The 26,830-nt window shown below is 45.2% G+C and overlaps 1 protein-coding gene across 1 annotated transcript; it reads right to left on the reverse strand.

The window, feature by feature from the left end:
* Positions 1-102: 102 nt before the first annotated feature.
* OLFML1 (olfactomedin like 1) lies at positions 103-23,670 on the reverse strand. The gene is made up of 3 exons (XM_036089271.2): positions 22,815-23,670; positions 20,385-20,673; positions 103-1,900 (listed from the first exon to the last, which is right to left on the reverse strand). The coding sequence occupies exons 1-3, from the start codon at positions 22,938-22,940 to the stop codon at positions 1,110-1,112; spliced, it is 1,206 nt and encodes a 401-aa protein (XP_035945164.1). The 5' UTR covers positions 22,941-23,670; the 3' UTR covers positions 103-1,109.
* Positions 23,671-26,830: the final 3,160 nt, after the last annotated feature.

The raw sequence follows: 26,830 nt of genomic DNA on the forward strand, positions 1-26,830 counted from the left end.
GCCTCAGTGTGCTGGGGAGCTTCACAGCGAGTCCAGTCTCAGGCAACACTTCCTGCAAACCTGTCTGCTGAGGGTGCGTACGCACATCTAACCTGATGAGGCTTATTTGCTTAGTGTAGGTTTTATTGTGTTTCCAGCAAGGAAAGAGACACAGGGGAAGGTAAGACAAGATGAGGCTGCAGGTGGGGTCCTCACCCTTAGGCTGTAGGCTGGTTTTCTGGAGGAAGTAGCTTTTGAAGGGCTTACGGGAAGGTCTTGTGCATACATGAAAACCGGCTGCAGGGGACAGACCATGATTTTTTAGGATGAGATGCTGAACGTATTGCTTATAAAAGGCTGGGTGAACAAACATACGTATTTGATGCTCCCTTGGGCAATGGAAAGACTATGGGATTTGCAGTATTTTCTAGACCTATTTTCATTTTGAGGCTGTGTTCCTCTGAATGGCTCACCTAAACTTCTCTGATCTCTAAAATGGCAATTATAAAGATCTCTTCTGCATGTCTCACAGGGTGGCATGAGAATTAAATGATGTACATAGGAGCAAACACTTTGTAACTGCCAAGTGGTATTTAAATGTGAGTGGTTTTATTTTCCTCTTGTATCGCCTCAGCTTGGTGAAGGGGCAGAGCTGGGGGACACAGAGATTAAACATCAATAAGAAATTGTACTTTAGTTGGGCAGTGAAAAACGGAAGAATACCAATAGGCACTTAAGAAAGAGGAAAGAGCATCAGGAAAGGTCAGGACAGGAGCCAGGAGTATTAGGAGGTGGGCTACATTTCTAATTGTTGGCAGGGGAGGGGGATGGGGAGGTGGGGGTAAAGGAAAGGCAGGCCATAAGCTGGATCAGCATGTGGAAGGCCTTGAGAGCCAGGAGGTTTGGATGGGTGATGGAAGTTGAAAATTTCCGAATGATAGACTCTCATCTACGCTCTTGGAAGATAACTCAGGCCGTAACATCCAGGGGAAGGATGCATATGCAAGCCCAGTTCTAGTCCCTATCCCTGTATGTGATCAGAGGGATACTGTATTGCAAAGGGGCTGTGGCCTCAGTTCCCAGGAAGCAGCATCCACAGCCTTAGTGCTCTCCCTCCTTGCTGTACTGCATTACTCCAGAGGCTGCTTTCTTTTTGTCTGGAGTTTGTAAATGATCTGGTTTCCATCATTCCAGGCATACAGCTGCTTATCTCTGGGGTTGTAATGGATCATGGAATGACTTCTTGGCCGCCTGGGCAAGAACAGTTTGGGCAGATCGTCCTCACTGATATTGCCCAGTGGATCATAGACACAGGTGATGCGGTGAGGGCCATGGCCGCCAGAACTATAGACCACATAGAGAACCCCACACAAAACGAAGGAGGCTTCAGTATCCTGGCTCCTGCATGGAGTGTCCCATGAGTGTTCCACTCCCAGTGTGCCAGGTTCAATTTTTGTGAGAACCAAATGGCCATAGACGCCTGGCCCTGAGTGGATGGCCCAGAGCCCATGCTCATCCACAGCCAGGTCAATGTATGTCGACGGGGAGTGCTGGTAGACCAGTGCTCGGCCTGCCCCTCCTGGGAGCAGCATCCGATCTTCTACAGCCCTCTTCTGTAGATTATATTTGATGATCTCATTCAGAGTCCCTTGGTTGTGAAAAAACAGAAAACCTTTGTGGATCACTTGGCCTGTTCCCTGCCAGGAATGTGTTAGGATTAGCTTCCGCGGGGCTGGCTTGGTGCTATCCTCCATGAATGCCCGCATGTTTGCAAATTCCCAAACAGTTTTGTTTCTGGATCCAACTAGGAAATAAACCTTTTGGGAATTGCTGACAGCATCTTTCATCCAAGAGCCATGTGTGTCCATAGTCTTCTTCACTATTTTCAGAGACTTTACGCCCATCAACATGTTGTCACAGCCTGGCCAAACAGGAGAAAAAGGAGAGGTACTTTATAGACATGAGATGGCTGCTTTTCTCACAGATTACTTTTGTATTTTCTGTTTATTGAAGCATAGTTGACATACAATGTTACATTAGTTTCACATGTACAACACAGTGATTCAACTTCTCTCTATGTTATGCTTGCTCACAAGGGTAGCTATCATCTGTCACCATACAACGCTATGACAATGCCATTGATTATATTCCCTATACTGTGCCTTTTACCCATGTTTATTCATTTTGTAACTGGAAGCCTGTACCTCCCACTCGCCTTCACCCATTTTGCTCCCCCAAAACAACAACTAGTTTGTTCTCTGTATTAATGAGTCTGTTTCTGCCTTTTTTTTTTTTTTGGATTCCGCATATAAGCGAAATCATATGGCATCTTCCTCTGTCTCACTTATTTCACTTAGCATAATACCCTCTAGGTCTATCCATGTTGTCACAAATGGCAAGATTGCATTCTTTATGGCAGAGTAATATTCCATATACACCACACCTTCCTTATCCACTCATCTACTGATGGACACTTAAGTTGCCTATATGTTTTGGCTGTTGTAAATAATGGTGCAATAAACAAAGGGATGCATGTATCGTTTCAAATTTAGTATTTTTGTTTTCTTTGGATTAAATACCCAGTAGTGGAACTACTGGATCAACAGGTAGTTCTATTTTTGATTTTTTGAGGAACCTCCTTACTGTTTTCCACAGTGGCTACAACAATTTACATTCCCACTCATAGGAGACAGGGTTTCCTTTTTACTCCACATCCTTGCCAACAGTTGTTATTTCTTTCTTTTTGATACTAGCCATGCTGACAGGTATGAGGGGACATCTCTTTGTGGTTTTGATTTGCATTTCCCTGATAAGTGATGTTGAGCATCTTTTCCTGTGTCTGTTCTCACAGATTACTTTTTTTCCTTCAGTGTCTGGAATAAAGTTATCACACATAGATCAATCACAATTTATGGTATGGTTTAAAAAATCAAAGAATTAAATGAATAAATGGATTTCTGTTAAGGGAGCTGCTGTCCAGTTATAAGAGTCAATGTTTTATTCAAGTCAGGATATAAACAGCTATTTGCTGGGTCAGAGACCCCGTTCACCTTCTTGGCGTTGACACAGTGAGAATCATTTAGGGGTGAAGCTGCCTGATTCAATTCCATTTGCCAAGATTTTACCAAGTGTCTACTGTGGACTTAGCTTACAATGCTCCCAGAACCATGCTAACTAAGTATTAAGGATAAAAAAGATAATATCAACCCTAACCTTGAGGAGATCACCTTCTAGTTAAGGATTCTGGCCCTTAATCCTATTAGAACATTATAAGAACTCCACTCATCCATTCATTTATTTATTCATGAATGCATGCATGTAGTCAGCAGACACTGGATACCTACAAAGGCGAGATACTGAGCTAGGTGTTATAAACTGGGCTGCAAAGGTTTTGAGGTGCAATGATAAACTAGGAATGGTTCTTGCTTTATAGGTACCGGACTCACTACAATAGAAAGCTTAAAGTGGATTTTTTAGAAAAGGACAGAGAATGGTGATGTCATTTGAGGAAGGGGATAATCTACATTTGAATTGACCCTTAATGGGTACCATTCTGAGATGGTTGGGAATAACATTCTTCACAATTCACAAAACCACATTCACGACTTGTGTTAGTAAAGTAGTGCAGAATTTAAACCAATATAAACTAAATATTTGCTGTTGCCTCAAACTAGATGCATAAAACAAAGCAGTGGATTGAAACCAGCTCTGTGCCTGGAGCATTGAGGGTGGGGTTAAGGAATATGGATTCTATTCTATAGGCAGGGAGGGAGCTACTGAAGTTTTTGAGCAAGAGTGAATCATGGTCAAGAGTAAGCTGGCAGTTGTGTGTATGATGGATACATGGGAGAGAAACCAAAATCAGGGAAACCAATTAGGAGAGTATTTCTATAATCCAAACAGGATCATAAGGGTCTAAAATAGGTGGAGGAAGATGAAGTGGAAAAAAAAGGGATTTACAATTCTCCAGCTCTTTTACCTTCATGCAAAAGCCCTCCCTTCTTTGTATCTCATGCTATCAACTCCTTTAGTCTAAATCACTGATAGCTCTTTGGGCCACTGCCCCATATGCATTAAGAGCCTGAGCACCTCAACCTCTCCAACTCCACAGCACCTTGCTTTCAACCTCCTCTAGCAACCCCCTCCCATGACCATACTCTGGATCCCCGTCCCCTATTAGAAATGTAAAACTCTACTATCCTAGCCTCTGTGATAATTCCTTACCCTTCCATTTCTCGCTTCTTTGTTCTCACGGACTCAGCTCTTCCATTTCCTCGTGCCCTCCAGGCCCTTAACCTCTGCTTTCTCCCGGTCTCTGAACTTCCTTTCCTATCTAGCCGACACCACTGTAATACCTCTCTCACCAGTACCCTCACCCACCAGCCCCTTGTTATTCCACAACACCCACTCTACAAAAATCCCCGGTCCTGGATGAGTTCAAACATCCGGCTCTGTCCCAGAGAGTTGTGTGGAGAAAATCTCACAAACGTGCCATTACATATAAGGGGATTCCAACATCAGCTGAGCCCTAAGTACCATCCTGCTCTCTCCATAGTTAGCCCCCAATCTGCTCCCCCTCAACCATATACATACACACTACTCCATCAGTCCTTTCACTAACAGTAGATTAACTTCTTTGAAAAAATAAACACCACTAGACATGAAGTCCCTCCACTTCCTGTCCCTCATATAAATTTTCTTAAGGTGTTCCTACCTGGCTACCCTCCCACACATCTTAGAAGAGGCCACATCATTCCTCCTGTCCAAGACTAATACATTCACTTGTGCTCTGATCTCACCCCTTCCTGGCTTCTTCTTGACTTCCTAGATGAATTGCCACCTTTTTATCTCTAATTTCTCCTTTGCTGCTAGTTCCTTAGCTTGTAAACACCTTGCCTACATTCAAAAATAATTCTCCCTCGATTAGGCACCACTCTCTAGTTACTTCACTCTATCATTTTATATAGTTTCTCCTCCAGAATAGTCTATGCTCTCTGGGTCTACTTCTTCACCTCTCATCTTTCACTTCACAATAACTTCACAGAAACTACCCTTCATCACATTATCAGGGACTTCCTAACTGAAAACTCAGAACTTTATGTTCATATCTTACTTCATCTTCCCACAGCATGACAGTATTGACCAATTCCTCTTTCTTGGAGATTTCGTTCCCCTTGATCTTTGGTTCACTACTGTCCCTGGGTGTGCCTCCTACTCGTTTCTTCTTGGCTTATGGCAGAGACAGTGTCTGTGTTCACCAAATGCCATTCCATTTTCCTCTTCCCTACTTATATATTTGCAGCTTTCTTTGTAGTTAGGCTGCACCCACTGCACTGACCTGTCTTCTGTCCAATGGGATGTGGACAGAAGTGGTGGAAGCCATTTCCATCTGGCCCTTAAATAAGCTATCTTCCAGATGACCTTAGTGTCTTGGAATTCTCGTGGCGTCCCAGTTAAAGAGGGATAGGGGCCGGGATGAAATTAGTTCTAATAGTCATTTCAGGAAAGGTGGGTCATCAGTTCTAATGGTGAACTTGTTGTGGGGACTGCCCCGTTAGACAGTCTGTTGTGAGGTGCAGTGTCATGGAGGTGGGGGAGGAATGGCTTACTAGAAGCATGAGGAATCCTGTGGGTATCTCTCAAATCCTGCCAAGGTCTGTATGGAAACGGTATGGGCCTCCCTCACTGACCGCTGGATTGTGTGGTGGTGGGACGCCAAGTGTGTAACACTCTCTCCAGGAGCACTGAGCTCTCTGCGGGTTTCCCTCAAGTCTTCGCAAAGGCTTTGATATAAGAAGCTGGCTGGGCCAGTGGGTTGTCATTTTCTTCTTAATAAATGCCCGGGTTCTCCAGGCCAACTGGGGACTCTCTAGAGTCAGAGGACATGAAACAGGATGAAGGGAGAGAAACTGGACACAAGGAGGAGAGGTGCACAGCCAGAGATGTCCCAGAGGTTCTGCGGTAAACAAGCATTATAGCAAACTGCTTGTTACCACCAGCTATTTGGAGAGCAATTCTATCACAGTCCCCTAATCAATTCATCATCCACTCTCATCATACCTTCTCTTCCCTCCTCAAGCCTCCATCATACCCTCCTCACTCCTGTATGAAGATCTTGCCTCTTATTCACTGAGAAAACAGAAGCCAGCCGAGAAGTGCATCATCTCCTGCCTGCCTTGCTGTACCAGTTTCCCTCAGGGTGGCCACACTTGCGTCCTGGACTCCCGTGCTGCGTTCCCCACAGCAGCAGACGTAGTGATCTTTTAAGAATGTCAGTCAGATTATGTCACAGGTCTGCTCAAAACTCACCCGTGACTTCCCATCTCACTCAGAGTAGAGTTCAAGTCTTTACCTCCCAGGCCACGTGAGCTGCCCCCGCACTGCCCCTCTGGTCTCTCCTACAATACTCCCACCTGCTGCATTTCATTCAGTCACACTGGCCTGCCTGCTATTCTGCACATTGTGCCAAGCACCCTCCTGCCTCAGCAGTTTGTCACGTTTTTGATCCCTCTGCTTGGGAACCTTCTTTCCAAGATTCGTACATGGGTGGCGTCCTCCCTCACTTCCATTAGGCCCGTTCTCAGATATTCCCTCATCATTAAGGCCTTTTTTGACCACCCTGTAAAAAATGGCAACTCTCTTCTCAGCTCCCTATAACCCCCTTACCCTAGTTCATTTTTCTCCAAAGTGCTTATTATCTGCTCTCTGACATATTATAAATGCCTCTGTTAACATATTTATTGCTTGATTCCCCTCAATGGAATGTAAATGCCATGAGAGCATGAGTTTTTCTTATTTGTTTCATTCACTGCTGTATGTCTTGCCCCTAAGATAGCAATTGGCACATAGTAGGCCAGTATTTACTAAATGAATGAATGAATGAGTTTTCTAACCACCAATTGTATCTGAACCCATATTCTCTGCCTTCCCTCTTGTTCCCTTTATTTTTGCAGTGGATCTCATCCCCTCTAAACCTACCCAAGGACTTAGCCTCAACAGTCTCTCTTGCCCTCCTAGACCGTCCCTCTCAGTAAACAAACAGAACTTTCTAGTGTGGCCCTGTTTTTCACTTCCACTTTCTATATAATCCACTTTCTCTTCTCCTCTATTAAGGAGTTTCCTCCTCTCCAATTATGCCCTAAGCTGCTCTAATCAGGCTTCAGGCCTCCACTGGTCTAAACTCTCTTGCCCACTCCACAGAATCAGTTCTTGTCAAGGTCACCAACAACCTCCATGTGGCCAAATCCAAGGGTCAATTCTCAGTCTTACATCCTAATCAACTTCTCAGCAAAATCTGATTACTCGATCACTACCTCCCCTTGAAACTCTTTTCTCCAGATTCTGGAACACCCCTCCTCTTGTTTGTCCTCCCATCTCTCTGGATTTTTTTCTTGACATCCATTGTGGGTTCTTTTTCCTCTCCCACTCAAGGAGTAAATGCTTTGTCCTCACATCTCTTCTCTGAGCCACCTCATTCTATCTGATGGCTCTGTATACATGTAAATTCTAACTAATGATGAATTCTGAATTTGCCTCTGGAATGACATCCTATCTGGATGTCTACTTAGCCCCAAATTCACTTATCCAACTGCCTGCTCAGTGTCCCTACTTGGATATCTTCAAACTTAACCTGTCCAATGCAGAACTCATACTCTTATCCCCAAAACTCTCTTTCTCCCTACTTTTCCCATTTTAAGCAAAAACCACCAACCACATTTCTTACCTAGAAGTCATTCCTTTATCTTTAAGATTTTATTTTATTTATTTATTTGAGAGAGAGGTAAAGTAAAGGGGGAGAGTGAGAGGGAGAAGCAGGCTCCCAGCTGAGCAGAGAGCCCAACATGGGACTCAATCCCAGGACCCCGGGATCATGACCTGACTGAAGGCAGACACTTACCTGACTGAGCCACCCAGGCGCCCCCTAGAAGTCATTCTTTTTCATTCTTAACTCCTTTCTCTCCATCTCCCCCCTACCTACAAGTTCTGATAATAAAACTAATCTTTAAATTATGTTATTCTTAAATTAAAATGCTCAAATATGTTTCTCTCCTCCTCTTCCCACCACTCATCCCTGTGCTCCCTGAATCCTCCCCTCTTGCCTAGACCACTACAGTGGTCTCCAATTTGTCTCCCCAATTTTACTCTTGCTTACCTACAATATGCTCTCCACGAAGCAGGAGAATTAATCTTTTTAAAAACATACAATATGGGGCTGAGCTGCTAAACCCATTCTCCTATCACTCTTGGAATAAAATGCTAACCTCTTATCCTGCCCTCAAGTAGCTACACGATATGGCAGCTGCCTGTCTATGGGACTTTAGCCTCCACTCTCCTCCCCCTTGCTCACTGTGTTGTGATCGCGCTGGCTTGCTATTCTGGGAGCAAGTCAAGTTCCTTTCTGCCTCATGGCTCTTGCATTTGTAATTCTTTCTGCCTTGGGTACTCTTTTCCCTCTTCTTCCCACAGTCTGCTCCTCTCATCCTTTAAATCTCAGTTTCAATATCATCTCCCTGAGGGGCTTCCTGTGACTACTGCCTCTAAATTTAACATGGCCTACTACAACATCTTTCTTATTTCCTTGAGATCGCTTGCCATATTCCATAATTCTGTCATCTGTTTTATTTACACTAGCTTATTGTCCTTCTCCCCCACTCGACTATAAGCTCCACAAAAGCAGGGCTTTTGTCTTCACGTTGACTATTGTACCCGACTGCCTAACTTAGTGCTTTGTGGGTTCAATAAATATCTATTGAATTAATGAAGAAAATAGCTTCATTCAAACAGATGTTTTCCTAGAGCCTCCTTAGTGTTGTGCATCTGGAGTTCTGACCACAGGCCTGTCTTAAGTAAATAATAATTTGTAAAGTATTTTAAAGCTTTTAAGATACTTTCAAATCCAAGTTTTTAAGATACTTTCAAATCCATTATTTCATTTAAAAATCTGACACAAGGTTCTCGTCAAATGGCAGGAGTGGGCAGAGGATGCAGGGATGAGGGTTTAAGCCTGCAACTGCTCATAAATGTCTTTCATGGAGAAGAGGAGGGGCCCATGGGCCACTAGAGAAGCTCAGAAACTGTTTCCGATTGAAGAACAAACAGAGGCGTGAGAAGTTAATAAATATCTACAAATACATACAATATGCTTGGCACGGTGAGAAGTACTTTATTTATATCAACTTGCAATAAGTGCTTATAATATGCCTAAGTGGTCAATATTTTAATCTCCGTTTTCCAAATGAAAAGAAAAGGCTTGGACAAGCTCCTTGTGAGGTCAGCCGGCTATGGGTCCTCTGAGCTCAGAGGGAACCCGGAGGCAGGGCCGGCCAGGAAACCTTCAGCCAGCCCCCAGAGACAGGCCCATCCCTCCAGGGGGAGAGTCAGCAGACTTACAGCCCAGCTACAGAGGGGGACTGTGTCTAAGAACAAGGCACATTCAGTGTCTCACAAGAGAGAAAATGTTCATTTCATATACAGCAGAAACTAAACAACCACTGTCCTCTCTCCGTCTACTCCTCTTACTACACGCAGAATCCTTAGAGAAAGAGCAAAACAAGAAGAGAGTGTTGATAGATGGTTTTGATTAGGGAGAGACAGTTCTGAGAATACAGACACATAGAATTACCCCTTGTGCTATCCCTCCTTTGTAGAGGGAACCTGGGACTGGGAGTCAGAGACCTGAATGGTCTGAACCCTTTCTCTGGTTCTCTCTGTGTCTCCCTAAAAGTCCCTTTGTCAATCTGCCCTTAGCCCTAAAATGAGGAGTTTAGGCTGGATGTTCTCTAGAGTTTCTTCAGGGCTGAGAGTCTATAATTTTATAAATTCCTCTTTTGGAATTTGGAGAAAATATACTTCTAGTGTTTGAGTAAAAAGGTAAGATCGAACTCCCTGCTGTGCTTCTCTCTCTCTCTCTCTCTCTCAGCAGGAGAAAAAGGTTGAGGAAGGAAATAAATTTAAAACCTCTGAGTTCAGTCAAGATGCAAATTATTTAACAGAGACAATGGCAAGCAAAGTTCCACCTGCAAACCAGAGAATGCAAATCTCTGGTTTTCCCTCAGGCACAGTTGCAGGCAAGCAATTAGGATAGGTTGGCCCAAGGCTTCATAGTGACTTCATATACAAATATCACTTATTTGAGTTTTTTAAATACTTTTCCCCTATTTAAGGGCAACACTCTCCAGACATGGTGAGACTTGTCCCTCTACAGGGAAGTGACTCAACTCCCCTCTAGTTATGGTCTGGATGTTGGTGGACAATGGACTAGGGGTTGAGGTGGGAGAGAAGGGGTCCAGGGAAACAGGTCTGTGAGTACAATCCAGATAATGATGGACATGGAAAAATGAGCATGGATTCAAGAAATACTTAGGAAAAGAGGGGCAGGTCTTAGTAACTGGTTAGATGGAGGGAGCCCTCAAGGATGGGGATGATGGAATGCATGAGATAACAACAGAGAGGGAGCCCAGGTTTGCTTGGGGAAAAGAGGGATGAATTCATTAAAACAACAACAACAAAAAAAGAATTCCTATAAAATCATGAGTATTTTGACTGCTTCTTGAAATTCTGTGCTATAAAACTTGACTTTTTCAACTACCTGGATTGTACTCATGTTAATAAACATTAGTCAACCTATCAAGTGACAGGTACAACATTAGGCTCCAGAATGACAAAGATGGCAGCTCTCAGATGAGCAATTAACTAAAAAAGCTTCCCGCTAATACAATGAACTTGTCAGTGCAGACTTAATTTGTTGTAGAAATTAGGGCTGTTTCCATGCTTTCTGCCCACAGAATAAGTTTCAAATATCTCAGCATGGCACTCAAGGTCCTTCATCTGACCTCTTCCTGGCATGTCCCCACCCCCCCCAGGGTAGTCACTCGTCACCAACTTGCCATGACCTCTTACACGTTTTAGAGTTTGCCCATATTTTTCCTTAGCTCACCTTCACTAACCCGGGATACATCTACTCATCCTTCAAAACAAAATTCTCTGGTCCTGCAGAGCAATCAGTTGCTCCTTCCTGTGTGTGCAAAGCATTCTGTGCAGGTCTCTTCCAGAGCAATTATGGTGCTGAATCAGATTTGCTTACTCATTCAGTTTCCTTGCAAGCACTTCAGACAGGAGCTGGGTCTTATTTATGTTTTTATCCAGAGCGCCTGGGACCCACCACGTGTATCCTTCCTATCTAATCTCTTATTGCTTACTGTCCACAAACGCAAGAATCAATTTGATTTGGAGAATGCAGTATTAGTGTTCAAACTTCTGTCCCAACTCATACTTTGCCAACTTAGAAATCAGATAGGTTTAAATAGCAAGAGGTAGCAGATATTAGCAGGTGGTCTTGCGAGCCTGGGAACATGCATGGCAGGAGAGCAGGAAGGCTGGCTGGTGTGAAATGGTACTCAGTGAGCCATAGGGGGATTTGGCTTTGCACGATGGTGAATCCAGGCTTTAAAAGGGCCTGGAATACAATAAGTGCTCTATATGTTGGTTTTGGTGAGTCAGATGGAAGTCTTTAGTAAATCTACATTAGAAGTTTTTCTAGGTTCCCAGCACTAAATTCAAAGTCTTCCAAGGTCCCCACTAGGCTGCCCTTTGTCAGTGATTAGCACGATTCTGTGAGAAAGAAAACAGATTTGATACATGGCCGGTTGCTTGCATGGTTCTGTCCCTCGACATCAAGTTGGGAACTTCACAGGAGCACATGTGGGAGATGTACGAGTCAGGGGTGTGAGTTGGACCGACTCCCACCTCAAGGTACCTATAGTTGGAACCTCCCGACACGGCCAACCTCCTTCACAGGTTTCCTTTGGGTGTTGGCCAGCTGCCAGAACCCCCACACTTAGCTGATTTTCTTCCATGGGATTTATCATCCTCTCTCTGACATATTTTAAGTTTATCTGTTAACCTATTTATTGTTTGACTCCCCTCAATAGAATGTACACCCCACAAGGGCAGGGCTTTGTCTAATCTATTGTTTTTACTGCTGTATGTCCTGTCCTAAAATAGCATCTGGCCCATATTACAATTTTTCTAGTTTAATTATGACTATGGTAAATATCAATAGATGTAACTTATATCAAGAAAAATTCTTTGAGGTCCTGAATAATTTCTAGAAATGAAAAGGGTTCCTGAAACTAGAAGCTTGAGAACGCTGCCCTGGAGGATCCGGGCAGGTCAACACTCTTGGGAAATGAGGCATTGAAATGGGCAGTCCTCTGAGGAATATCTAACCAAACAGCTCCATTTTGAATCAATTATCGGACTGTTGCAACATTTAAGCATTCCAAGGTTATAATTATGAACTTTTTGTTTTTATTTATTTTTCATTTAAAAACCGAGCTGGTTTGTGTGTGTGTTTTAAAGATTTTATTTATTTATTTGACAGAGACATAGTGAGAGAGGGAACACAAGCAGGGGCAGTGGGAGGACCTGGGCTGGATCCCAGGACGCTGGGATCATGACCTGAGCCGAAGGCAGACGCTTAACCAACTGGCCACTCAGGTGCCCTGAGATCCAGTTTTTATTTAATCAGCAGGTGTTACTTTTGTGGAGAATGACAAAATATTTCAACAAAGCTAGGTTTGGGGGGCTCCTGGGGAGCTCAGTCGGTTAAGCGTCTGCCTTCGGCTCAGGTCATGATCCCAGGGTCCTGGATCGAGTCCTGTGTCAGGCTCCCTGCTCAGCAGGAAGCCTGTTTCTTCCTCTCCCTCTACCCCTCCCACTGCTCATGCTCTCTCTCTCTCAAATAAATAAATAAAATCTTTGTTTTTTAAAAGAAAGCTAGGTTGGGGTCAGGTTGTAAAGGGCTTTCTTTATGCTATTTTATGGGGTTTGCTTTACCCTATAAGTTGGGGTTTCTGTCAGTGTTGCTAAAGCAATGATGCAGTAACTCTAGCAAGCTAACCCTGGTGGGCAATATAGGACAGAGCCCTGGAACGGGGAGAGCCTGGCAGCAGGAAGCTCGGTAAGCAGGCTCTTGCAGTGATCAGGACCAGAGACGATGAGAGAACAGTGCTGACGGAAAGAACAGATTTGAGGGCTATGCACAAGGAAGGATCTGCTGGATATGGTGACTGGTCAGATGAGGGCCAAAAAGATGCTTCTGAGGTTTCTAGCCCAGGAAGGTATGTGCGGAACTCCTCTGCTAACAGAGAATCTTGGGGGATACAGAGGAGTGTTTTAGTTTTAAAAGTAAATGAAGGAAAGGCAGGGAATTAAAAACCAAGGAGGTGGGGGAAGAACATTGACCCTTCTTGGCCAGGTTTAAAAGAATGATTTGAAGCAATCTGTTTGGGGGCACCTGGGTGGCTCAGTTGGTTAAGCGTCTGCCTTCGGCTTAGGTCATGATCCCGGGGTCCTGGGATTGAGCTCCACATCAGGCTCCCTGCTCGGCGGGGAGCCTGCTTCTCCCTCTCCCTCTGCCTGCTGCTCTGCCTACTTGTGCTCTCTCTCTCTGTCAAATAAATAAATAAAATCTTTATTAAAAATTAAAAAAAAAATGTTTGTGATTAGGAATCATCATCACACAGTGACCCAGAGGAAGGACGTGGTCCTCAGATGGGTCCCACCCCGAGATCATAGACAGCTGAGCCTCCTGACTGCAGGCACCGAGTCTCGGCACAGAGGGCTCCCACCCTGTGTGCCCCTGCGACCACCCTGGAGATGGCCCGCCCGGCCCCCATCCCCCTTCAGCGTACACCCATCCTCCCCCACTGCTGGTCAGCCCTGTGCACTGTGGCCAGAATGGCCTTCCCCAACCTCCCTCTGAGCCCTGACACACCGTGCTTGCCACTCTTGAGCACAACAGCACAAGGGGAGAGGCAGCCTGCCCCGGTTTGCAGCCCAGCTCTGGCCTCCATTAGCCGTGAGACCTTGGACGGACTGCTCACACTCTCAGTGCCTCGATTTCCTCACGTAGAAAATGGGGGATAATTATAGTACATACACACAGGTGTGCTGTGAGAATTGGATGATATAACAACAATAAAATAGATACTTAAAGATGACTGAGTATGTAAGAAGCCCTCAATAATTATTAGCTACGCTGAGTCACCTTACTTTCATTGCCCACAGGCTGAAAGCATGGACTGGCTTAGCACAAGGAGCTTAGCTCCCGTCTGGTTCTTTCATCTGTTCTCCGTGACCGAACGTGAGGTGCCAGTAGGCCTCTATGCTTCCCATAGGCTGTTCCATTTGCTTGAAGCAGCCTCTCCTCTGCTCTCCACTTAATCCGTTCTTTTCCATTATGAAAACTCGGCTTGAGGGTTACTTTTACCACAGTCCCTCCCCCACCTCTTCCACAGCAGCCCTGACCTTCCTTCTTTGCTTAACGCCGGCCCCCCTTGTGAGAGTGCTCATCACTCTGGCCGTGACCCTGGCTTCGTCTAGATGGCGTCCCCACTTGGCTGTAGCTTTTTGAGGACAAGGATGTTACCCTATTCAATGTTCCATCTTGAATGCCTGGCACAATGCCAAAATAGGCCTGGAATTCAGGCGACATTTGTTGAATTAGGGAGCAAATGAATGAGCTAGAGACAGAAGGAATGGGTGTTCACTCTACCTGGAGCCAAAAGCCATCAGCTAAAATAACTTTGGGACCTTCTAGTAGTATCCACGGTGATGGGACTGGAGGTATCCTCCTAGACTGCAGGTCTCCCACATAAGTAAACAGAAGAAGTGCTATGTATGTAGGTCTTTCTGAACCCAGTGCAGTGACCTATGGGACTCTGCAGGAGACAGGACAGGCTAAGCTCTACACACACCTTGGTGTTGCTGGCCCCATAATGCAGCACCTTCCGGGTAGAGAATGTGTGTGGGCACACACGTGTGCACAGTGCGCACACACACACTCACTCCCTCTCTCCTGCACTTACACTTGTGCATACACTCTCAATCCCCTCCTTTATGGTAAATACATTGCTGCAAGTTAGAGGTATATATCTCTTCATGTTTGGTGGCACTGGTCACAAACTACTGGACCTTGGGAGTTGACTCACAGAGATGTTTTATTTGGCTTCCAGTGGGTTTATTGTTTTTTATTTTGTTTTGCTTTTAATGGCTTTGAATATGGGGCAGGCATGTTTATAATACCTGAATGGATCTCACAGGCATTTAAATGTGCAGCAACAGACTTTCTTTTTGAAACATGATCTAATAAAAGATAGGAGTTATTTAATTCAAGAGACAGCGGGTTACTTGAGGTCACTTATGTGCACTCTTGCAATAAAAGGAGCTGGAATGAAACAGGAAATAAAATAAAATCTGCTCTAATGGCTTGTTTTGACTGCCTTGAGAATTTTTCTTCACAAGCTATTTACAAGTAGAAAGAGTTTAATACTCTTATCCACGCAAGAACACAGCCTGTGGAATCTGCGAAAAACTGTTAGTTGGATAAATTCTCAATCTGGGTGTCTGAGGCAGTGTGCTTTGTTTGCCATAAGCTGCCAAGGGCAAGCAAAATTTCTTTTTACTAATAACAGAGTGCCAAAGATTTGGAATGACTTTTTTTTTTTCTTTTAAGATTTTTATTTATTTGCGAGAGAGAGAATGAGAGACAGAGAGCATGAGAGGGCGGAGGGTCAGAGGGAGAAGCAGACGCCCTGCTGAGCAGGGAGCCCGATGTGGGACTCGATTCCGGGACTCCAGGATCATGACCTGAGCCGAAGGCAGTCGCTTAACCAACTGAGCCACCCAGGCGCCCTGGAATGACTTTTAAATATAAGTCAAATTGTGTACCAGTACCATTCACTCACTGCATTCTAGATTGTGTGAGTGTGTGTGTGTATGTGTGTGAAAGAGATGGGGAGTGAGGGAGAGGGGAGGAGAGCGTGTGTGTCAGAGTTAAAAAGATTTAAGAATTTGACCTCACCCCAGAACAACCCTGGGATTGCAGCTCTCATGTGAATGTCATTTGGGGATTGTCTCTAAATAAAGGCTAAGACTTGAGAACAACTCTATAGGAAACAGCTTCATTACAGGGCAATTCTATCTTATTTATCATCCGCAGTATCTGACCCTTCCTAGTTGACCGAGGAATATTCCAGGAGTAAATGCAAACCATCGTTTTGTTTTGTTTTTTTAAGTAGGCTCCATGCTGAGTGTGGAGCCCAACGTGAGGCCCAATGTGGGGCTTGAACTCACGACTCTGAGATCAAGACCTGAGCTGAGATCAGGAGTTGGACGCTTAACCAACTGAGCGACCCAGGCGCCCCAAATGCAAACCATTTAGTGATGTGAGAATTTTCTGGAAGTCTCCTGAGACAAGGTCGAATCTCCCAAGGAAGTTGCACCATTCTCTCCCTTCAGGGTTTCCAAAGAAACTCTCTTTGTAAGACAGCGTGTACGTATGAAGGAAACCCTGTGACATGACAACCCCTCCCTGCCCCGTAATCCCGAGGTGTTTGCCCACACAAGCGGGCTGACTTGAGTCTTAAGGATTTTAGTAAGAGCTCTGTAGCTGGCTCAGTCCCTGCTGGCCAAGGGTAGAATGATGTAGGCAGAGTTCCAAGATTCGCTCCCCTGCTGTGCATGCATACATAATCCCCTCCTCTTTAGGGTGAGCAACACCTGTGAATATCACAGGCTAGCATCCAGGATTTGGTGATATTGCAAGACAAAGGTGAAGGGATTTTACAGTATGATTAAGGTCCCAAGCCAGCTGATTTTGAGCTAATCCAAAAGAAAGTTATTAGGGGTGGGCCTGACTTACATGAGATACAAATTCTTAAGAGGGACTGGGTACTTCCTGAAGAAAGACACTCCCCTTCGGGCCTTGAAGAAGCAACAGCTACGTTGTGAGCTGCCCATGTAGATGGGCAGCCTCTAGAAGCTGAGGGTCTCGGTCTCACAGCCACGAGAAAGCGAATTCTGCCAACAACCTCAGTGAGCTTGGAAGGGGACCCTGAGCTCTGGATGAGAATGGAGCCCCACTAAGGCCTTGACTGTACCCTCCTGAGACCTTGAACAAAGGGTCCACTTAAGCTGTGCCTGGACTCCAGACCCACAGATACTATGAGATAATGAATATGCATTGTTTTAAGCTGCTAAATCTGTAGTAGTTTGTTACTCAGCATTAGAAAACTAAGATACATATAATTACTAACCGAAATGGCAAACAAGAAAAAGTGCGGGATGGGCATAGTATACAAAATACAGAAAAGTCGATCCTTGAGCAGAGAGCCTCTGAAAATAATCGATCAATACTAATCACACAGCTGTGATTGTTTACAGGTTTGTCTTCCCCTAAACTAAGCTCTGAGGGGACTCTGCCATCAGTATCTCTTCTATAGACAATTTTTATAGCCTCCTCCATGGGCTGTGCTGACCCAGACTTTGTGAATACAGAAATGAAGATGTCCATATGTTCCATATGTTCATGGTCTGGTCGAGGAGTAAATACACACAGATACGTGTGGTTGAGAGTATTAATGTTCCCTCAGAGGATTTAATGAGATACTCCAGGAGCACTAGAAGCCAATCTGCCTGGCAGAAGGGATTCACTGAGAATTCACAGCATTTTTGAGTCAGAAAGGGGGAATGAGAAAAGCCATTTATATATATATATATATATATATATATATATTAATTGCAACTGCATGTGGGTAAATTATGGGAGAAGCAGCAGCTGAAAATCCACTTGGGTCACTTCATAAAGGGCCTTTCCCATATAAAAGGCCAAGAGATTTGAATGGAATTTTTGGTGTTGATAATTGATGGGGAACAGAAAAAAAAAATCTACACAAAGGACTAATATGATTAATTTTGTGTTGTGGGAACGTCTGTGTGACAGCAGACAGCAGGCAAGATCAGAGGCAAGAGGAGCATTAAGAAAGCCAGCGTAGAGTGCAGATACCATGTGCTCAGCCCTCTATCCCTACCGTGTAGCACACGGCCCATCCAGTAGGAGGGGGCCAAGAGTGTTTGTTGAATCTTAAACCAACAAATCATCAAATGAGGGCTCCAGAGGCAACAGGCATGGAAGTAGCAATCGTGGAAAGTTGAAAGTTTTCACTCACCATGGAGCTGGGACAAGGAATACTTCAGGCCTCCAGTGTTGGAGGGATGAGGCAGAGGATAAGGGTTGAAAGAGCAGCAAGTTCAGAATCAGGACCTCTGCTGAGCTCTAGCTGGAGATGAAAGGGGTGACCCCAAGACCTGAGAGGCTTAGCAGGTCCAGGGACCAGGAGCAGCTCAGGGATCTAACCTACCATCACCATTCAGGACTGGGGTCCTGCCTGACCCCTGGCATGAAAGTTCAGGCACATTCCAGCTCAGGTCACATTGGTACTCAATCCTTCCCATCAGCTTTTTAGGCAGCCTCTGTTCATCCTCTGCTGGATCACACTCACCCTTTTCCTCCTTTTTCCCTCTCAGAGGGTGGTTCATCTCAAGACAACGTCAGAGCCAAAAAGAATCGTTTACTCATTCAACCAACTTGATCAATTGCTTCATATTTCAGATAGGCACCCTTCTTTTTGCCTTCTGCCTCAGCATTAAGATGTTCTCTTTTCTATCAAAACCTAATAACCCCTCTGTCTGTGTTGACAAACCTCCCTCTATCCATTCATTTCTTCACTTAGTTATTCATTGACAAATATGCGTTGATCATAGATACTATTCTAGGCACTGGGATACAGCATTGAACATAAAATGCAGGATCCAGGCTCTCACAGAGCTGACCTTCTAGATGGAGAGGCAGAAAATAAGCAGTGAGCAAATAAACTAGAAGATTTCAGAGTAATAAGCATTCTGAAAAAAAAAATAGTGGAGTAATAAGTGCTCCAAAACTCCTCTTGGGTTTCTTATCTCAACATATTTGAGACCCATCACCCAGTGACCTAAGCCAAAAATCTGGAAAGTGTCCTGGACTTCTCCTTCTCACTCATTTTTCACTTTTTTTTTTTTTTAAAGATTTATTTATTTATTTGAGAGAGCGAGAATGAGAGAGAGAGAGAGTACATGAGAGGGGGGAGGGTCAGAGGGAGAAGCAGGCTCCTTGCTGAGCAGGGAGCCCGATGCGGGACTCGATCCTGGGACCCTGGGATCATGACCTGAGCTGAAGGCAGTCGCTTAACCAACTGAGCCACCCAGGCGCCCTCATTTTTCACTTTTAATTATCAGTTGCCAACCCATGGGGATTCCAACTCTCAATGGCTCTCAAATCCATCTGCCCTTCTCCATCTCAATGACACAATGCAGACACCATCACTTGTCCTCCAAATTACAGTAGCCCCCCCACTGGTCTTTCTCAAGTCTCGCCCTCTTCCTTCATGTCATGCCCCTGCTGAAAATGGTTTAGTGGTTCTTTATTGTTTTTCCAGTCAAGTTCAACCCCCTTTGCTTTGCATGCAAGGTTTTTCATTATCTGGGTCCTGCTGAACCCTTGAGTCTTGTTTCTTGTTCCCCAAATGCACCTGCCCCACAGAGCTTCCACTCAGACATATCTGCAGATCTTCATGCTAAGGGTTACATACTCGCATGCCTTCAGTAGGTTGTGCCTGCCCCTCACGTGCCCTCTGCTCATTCTCTAACGCTTTGTTCAAAACTCAGATCAAGTGTCACCTCATTTAGGAAAACCCTTCTTCTTATAATGACCCATGGAGTTCTTATCAGGATTACAGTGAGAAGATGTATGAAACCTTTGGCACAATGATGGCACTCAGCTTTTACCTCCCTGATGGAGTTTCTTGCATTTGGGGCAGATATAATTAACATATAAATAGTTTTCCTATTTGCAATGAAACCATCTCAGAATACAGACTCTGAGCTGGGCAACTTGTCTCCCTCATTGTTTTAATAAAATGGATAGGAAATTTTCTTTCTCATTTATGTTTTTCTTACTTGATACTTGTTATTATAATTTGAGCTCCTAACCATTATTCTTAATGGCCTGGAAGTGATTTGAATGGGATCACTGATTAGGACAAATCCTCTAAATATCACCATCCTGACAATACACACAGTAATAATTCACTGCAGTCCCCAGCCCTGAGGGTTGGCTGGTGCCATTTAAAATTTCAGACTCTTTCTTGGCACATTTGTAGCCGCTCCCTACTCCCAGGGTACTGGGAGAATCCACCAACCTTCCACCCTCCCTGGAAGGATCTGGGACTACACATCTCTTCCAAACCAAGGTCTATCTGGAGATTCCCTTTCTGGGCTGACCTCTGACACTGAAGTTCTGACCTTCCATGGGGCCTTTAGGAACTCTCTGTGAAATGAAAAGCTGCTCTCTGAGAATGAGTTTTCCTTCAGACACCTGTTCCCTGCTAAGGTTTCTCTCCCAGCACCTGCACCCAAAACCACACATCGGGTTCTTACTCTCCTACTTGGCCAGATTCCTATCTGTGCTGCATCTGTGTCTCTGATGTGAGTCCCTAGAAGAGCTGTCAAAGACACAGTTCCCTTACTTGCATTCAGCAGAGTCCGGATCTTCTTCTCTTCTTCCTCCTCTAGGATGAGCTTTTCTGCCAGGGTCTTGTCCTCTGATTCCACGCACATGTCAGCTTCTCGCAGGTACTCCAGGTAGTCGATCTCCCGTTGTGCACGTTCGACTCTCAGGGCCAGGTTAGTCACTGCGCTCTTATACTCACTTGTGTAGGTCTGGCATCTTCCCAGCATAGTGGTTATGTTTTTTGAGAACTCTTGGAAGTCTTGAATGTATGCCCTCATTGCTTGGGTACATTTTTCCAGTCCTTGCTTCAGTCAGAAAATAAATGCTCAAATTATTGCTCATTATTTAAATTAGCCAAGTAATATAAATAGCTATCACTCACTGAAGAAGATTTTTAAAGTACAAATCATTGTAAGGGGGAAAAATAAAAATCACCTGTAATCCCTTAGTTCAAAGTACCACTGATTTGTGAGTGTATCAGTTTTTAAAAGTTTTCCCATGCATTTCATCATACATATATAAATATATATTTTAAAGTGTGATTTTACTATAATGTTTTGTAACATATTTTCACTTGCTAATACACTGCGAACATATTTCAATACTAATTAATAGATAGCTATACAATAATTTTAATGATACAGAATTCCATTGCATTGATGTCCTATTATTTATTTTATTAGACTCTTTTTGAAGGACACTTATGGACTTTTCAACAATGCTGAAAAGAATCTTTGTATTTACATCTTCGTGTACTTATCTGGTTCTTATCTTAGGGTACATTTCCAGAAGTAAGCTCTATCCCCAGCACCTGGCACAGGGCCTAGCATATAGTACTTAATAAATATTTACTGAAAGAAAGAATAAAGTGAATGAAGACCAGAAATGGGGTGTCTGGGTCAAAGTGGACGTATACTTAAAGCTCGTTTGGCAGTCTATCAAAATGCTCTCCATAAAAGTTGTAAAAATTGAGACTCCAAATAGCAGTAAGTAAGACTGTTCACTTTGAAGGAAAAGAGAGAGGGAGAGGTAGAAAGAGAGAAAGAGAGAGAGAGAGAAACTCCCTAAATCGATCCTCTTATTTCTTTTGTACCCCTCAGACACGAATCCGTCAGGGTGAGGGCTGTATCAGTTTGTTTGTAAGTGTCCACACTGGCCATCAGTGACCACCCTTGGGACTTGACTTACCCTCCAGATCCTGACCAGGATGGCAAGATCTATACAAACCATACCCCTATCTTTTTCAAATCCACATTCATAGCAATCAAAGTACTTGTCTGTACTTTATACCCTTGTCTGCAGATCAACTTTTCAGGTCCTGAGGAAAACCTGCAGGGATCTGGCCGCCGCTAATCCCAGGGTGAGTCGGTGCTAAAGGCAGAGGGACTGCGGTTGAGGGTAATTCTGGCACTTTCAAGGAGGCACACTGGGGAGGGTCTGTCTGAGGAGACAAGTGAGGCAGCAGCTGGCCTCGGAATGTCGCCTCCCCTGCCCCCAGGCCTCAGCTGGTTGGCTGGACAACGTTAGGAAATGCATTCAGCCTGATCGTTGGAGTGATTTTACTTAACTAGATGATCAACTAACTTCAAAATTTTTCAAGAAAATATAGAGAATAAATATTGGAGGTAAGAGTGTCTTTGGGGGGAAAAAAGGGTCTTGGGAAGAAGATCAATAATTTATCAAAATTTAACTTGTATAGAAGGCGATTAGGTATGAAATAATTGCCAGGAGTATGTCAAGGACTAGGGTAGAGGGTTACATTTGTCCCTGGGAGCCTGTCTGTGTGGCAAAAATGTGGGGTTTTTACAAATTTTAATGAAGCGTGCCTGGATAAGCGTCCCCAGGACTTTCTATCTGATGCAGCTGAAATCTACTCATTTCTAAACCCAAGCGTGGCGCCGCAAAGAAGCTAAGACGTAGCTTCTTGGTACAACATCATGACTTTTTACGGTGGCCTCATGTTTTATCATAAAAAGACAAAAAGAAAAGCAAAAACCTGCTACCATCTTGATGTGGTAAAACATGAATAAAAAGTGACCTGAAATTTTTAATTTTTATATTTAAAAAATTGAACTATTGAATAATAACAACATTTTGGACATTTACCACCATGCCAGGTAACGTCCTAAGTATGGATTAACTTATTAAATCTTCAGAATAGCCATAGGAGGTTAATTCTATTATCATCCCATTTTACAGATGAGAAAAATCGCTAGATCAGAGCACGGAGTGAAGTCCCGCTCGTGGTTGGGGAGTGGTACAGCCCGGACTCTGGAGTTGGTGCTCTGAACCACTAGACTACGAAAACTCTCACGTGCGATATTGGCAGTATATTTGGCATTGACTACATGGGGAACATGCATCCCAGTAGATAGGGAATCTGGGCTAAGATAAGGTGACTTCTGGGAGGCCTGCACCCCGGATCAGGTGCACAGATGCCACCTACCTCCAAGACTTGAAAGCGCTGGTAGATGTAGTGCACCATGCCCGGGTCCTGGGCGCACTGGGGTGGGGGCAGAAGAGCCACCAGGAACAGAACCAGGACAGCAGAAGCTCGCCGAAGGGCCATCATTGTCCTGCAAACCGCCCAGGGGTGGAATCTCCTCTGCTGTGCTCTCTAAGAAAACCCAAAGGTCCAGGTGGTGGTCTCCTGCTTTCCAGCCACTGCCGTGAAAATCCTCTAAAAACAGCCAGAGAGCCAAGCCTGCTTGTTATTCCACCAGATGCGTGATCTCACTTTGCAAGCCGGTGATCAAGTCCAGCTGTTGGCAAGCCCGTCCCTGGAGGCCTTGCAGGTCGACTTGGGGTAGAGGGCTCCTTGGGTCCATCTGTTACCATCACCCTTCACACACACTGATCCTCTCCAGGCTAGTGGCTGCACCCTCTTGCAGGCCTGGGTGAGCGTGCATTGGGGTGGGGGTGAGGGTGGGGAGGGCTTCCCCCCTTTCCTTGGCTCTTTGTGTTTCACTTCTGCTTTCCTCCTCCCTAGTGGACTCTGCAGTCCAATCACAGGCCTGACCCAACACAAACCACCCCCAAATTCTCTGACTTGGAATCTCAGTTTAGTTTCTGGCAAAAATTCCCAGGATCCTTTTCCCAGAAGTCCTGTTGGGAGACCCCACCCCTCCTCCAGACTCTTTGCATTCCGGCAGCTCTTAAAGGCACAGCAAGGAAAAAAATGAGTTTGGCTACACCCCTGTCTCTGAACAGCCAGTGCACAGGGCTGACTGCCCGTTGGGGAGAGAGGTACAAGGAGCCACAGGCCTGGTTGCCCCAGGGCTGATAGCTGAAAAATCGGAGGATGGAGCTCAGAGGAATTGTATTAAGGGGCACAACAATGGCTATCTATACAGCCATGCTTCCAGAGCCAAGCCATCAGGACATGGAACTCCTTTTGTAAGGAAGTCCTTGAGCTTTCTCAGTCTCTAGAAGCAGAATCCTCTTCCTGTAGCTACAGGCCAGCAATTATTGGACATAATTCCTGCAGGCCCTGGTCCAGCTGAAGATGTATCACGTCCCTAGGGCAAAGTGGTAAAATCTTCCTTCCTTTTTTTTTTTTTTTTTTTTTTGCTTTTGCTGTCCAGGCCTTTAATGACCTCAATCTCTCCTTCCATGGGTGGGTCCAGAACACCCATGGTTCTTTCTCAATCATCTACCAAAGTGGGGAAGGTTGAGGCATCTATGAGACATGGGAAGAACTCTGGCCAGGAGTCAGAAGATCTGGGTTGCATTTGGTCCCTGCAAGAGACACTAAAAGACAGAATTTTCCAGGGTGCATTTGCAAATCCCTGTCTCCATTAGATAGATGTTCCTCTCTACCTGTCTTCCACATGACCTTGGCCCCTAACTCTTCCTCCCCTGACCCCTGGTAAGGTTGCAAACAATGACTCCTCATCCCAAAGGTTAATTCCTCCTATTTCCAATAACCATCTTTGAACCATTCCCCAAAGGAGGTGAACTTCGGCTGACCCCTCCTCTCAAATCCTCAGAAACAATACTGCCTGACTCAGCCTCCTTCCCCGAGTGAGAATGCTCTTTCAGAAACTTCTTGTGCCTGGCACCTTAGAACCAACTCTTAAGCTAAAGGAGCTCTGATTGATTTTATTCATGAATGCCTCAAGTCCTAACGTTGAGACTGTGAACTCAGATGGATAAGGTCCAGCGGAGGTAAAACTCTGATTGTAGCACAACTAACTTTTGCGGGGGGGGGGGGGGGGGGTGTTGTGGGAAATCATTTTCTCAGTTTTCTGTAGCATGCTTACATTATTTTCACAATGAAGTACACATTCAAGTCTAAGGAAGTCTAAGGAATTACGGTGAGTAGGTGAGAAGGCAGTGGGAGGCCATGGCTGTAGGGTGAAGTCCTCGGGCTGTGCCCAGCGTGGCTGTCGCCCTGATGTCTCCGCGGTGAGCTTGGCCTGAGCCCTTCAGTCCCGTCTGGGAGGCACTTACTTGCCCGCCCCTGATTCAGGCCCACACCAATCTCTCTTCAGTCACCAGCTTCATAGGCACTGGCCTCTCCACGCTAATTGCCCATCCCCGGTCTTAGCTGGAGAGCTTAACTCTTAGGATCCCACAGGCAGCAAAGCCCACAGCTGGCTCCCTGAGCCCATCAGGATTGATGAGCCATGGGGCAGACCCAGCGTGGAAACCCTCGTGTTCCTGTGGCCAGAGGTTTCATAAAGAAAGATTAAGCTCCCTTTGGAGATAATCCCAGATCTGACTGACATACAGTGGCCAACTGTGGCCATCCTCACTCAGAGCAGGCCTTACTCAATGGAAAGCAAAAACGGCTTGGTGCACCTTGGCCTGCAGTTGGAATAAAATCATTTGCTTGGCTCTTTCGTCTTCTTTACATTTAATCTCTGGCCTTGATCACTGCCATAAGCTCACTATGAGGACAGTGACCAAGCACAGTGACAGCCTGCTTTTCTCCTCTGCAAGTGTCTGATCCTTCTGCTTTTCTGCCCTGTATCTTAAGAGAGGAAACTTAAACCCTTGACAGCCACCACTGTGTCCTCAGTGTGGTTGGATCCAGGTCACTAGTCTTGATCTGTAGGCCCAGTCCTGAGTTGACTGCCCTCGATGACTAGTCAGAACCAGACCTGTCAGCGCCCAGCCCGGCCAGCCCGCTGAGGCTGATCTCAGCCAGCTTGCCAGCTCCTCTTGGAATCCTTTGCCACCTTCATCACAAGTGGTGCTTGTGCTGCTGTCCCTCTATATGGACGGACTCCCTGATTTCTAGAACCTCCTCTGGCCCCTGTATCCTCCACCTCACAGAGAAGTGCTTGCCCATCCGGGGACCCTGCCTTCTGGAGGAGGGAGAATTAACTAGACGGAATACCAGCTGGGATACTAGAATTCAGTATTTAGATCCGACCAAGATGCTTCCTGTTTTCCCCTTCTCCTTTCCTTTCCCCCATATTTTCCCCTTTGTATTCTTTCCCCACTCTGGCCCCCACCCCCACCAGCTCTTTGCCTCGACATCATCCTCTAACCTTCCAGCCTTTTACAAGTAATTGCATTGTTTCCTGCCTGAGTGATCAGAGCAGCCTCTAATTCCCTATGTCTCTTCACATAAAGCATTGGCTGATTTTATGCCAACAGGAAAGCGCTTTAAAACGTGACCTCGGCCAACCCCTCTTGCTTCAGCTCTTGCCATCCCCCGCATTCAACCTCCACAACCTCCACATCCAAGTGTCCCCAGACGTCCTCTGAAGTTTAACATCATGGTATCTTCACTTAGCCTAGAATGTTTCTCCCTTTTGTAACCAGTGAACTCTTATCCTACAAGTCTTTCCACCACCTCCTCACCCGCAACCCTGGCAGAAGAAGCCCCTCTTTCATCTGTCTCCATAACATGTTGAAGACCGAATCGTGGGAATTTGAGGGGGAGTCTCCTCTGGACATTGGTGCTCTCTGCTGGAGGGGTGAGGGCTGGCTGCCTCTGGGGCAGAGCTGTGGAAGGAGGATGAGAAGAAATATAGACCTCTCCTGGGCTGAACTGTGTCCATCTGCGAAATTCTTATTTTGAAGTCCTAACCCATAGCATCTCAGAATGTGACTGTATTTGGAGATAAGGCCTTTAAAAAGGTGATTAAGTTAAAACGAGGCCATTAGAGTGGGCCCTAATTGAATCTCACTGGTGACCTTATAAGAAGGGGAAATTTGGGCACACGGAGAGACTCCAGAGGTGCAGTGTGCGCAGAGGAAGCGCCATGTAAGGGCACAGGAAGAAGGAGGCATTTGCAAGCCAAGGAAAGAATCCTTAGAAGAAACTATACTTGTTGACACCTTGATCTTTGAACTCTGGCCCCTAGAACCATGAGAAATAAATTCCTGTTGTTATGGCAGCCCCAACAAACTAATATAAGCACCCGCTGAGTTGCAGAAGGGGGCAACATGGGGACAAAATGGAAAGAGATTCCAATGGGGGTCTACAGGATGTTCTTGGCAGGAAGT

This window comes from Halichoerus grypus, chromosome 11 (assembly GCF_964656455.1).
Source record: "Halichoerus grypus chromosome 11, mHalGry1.hap1.1, whole genome shotgun sequence".
Lineage (NCBI taxonomy): Eukaryota > Metazoa > Chordata > Mammalia > Carnivora > Phocidae > Halichoerus > Halichoerus grypus.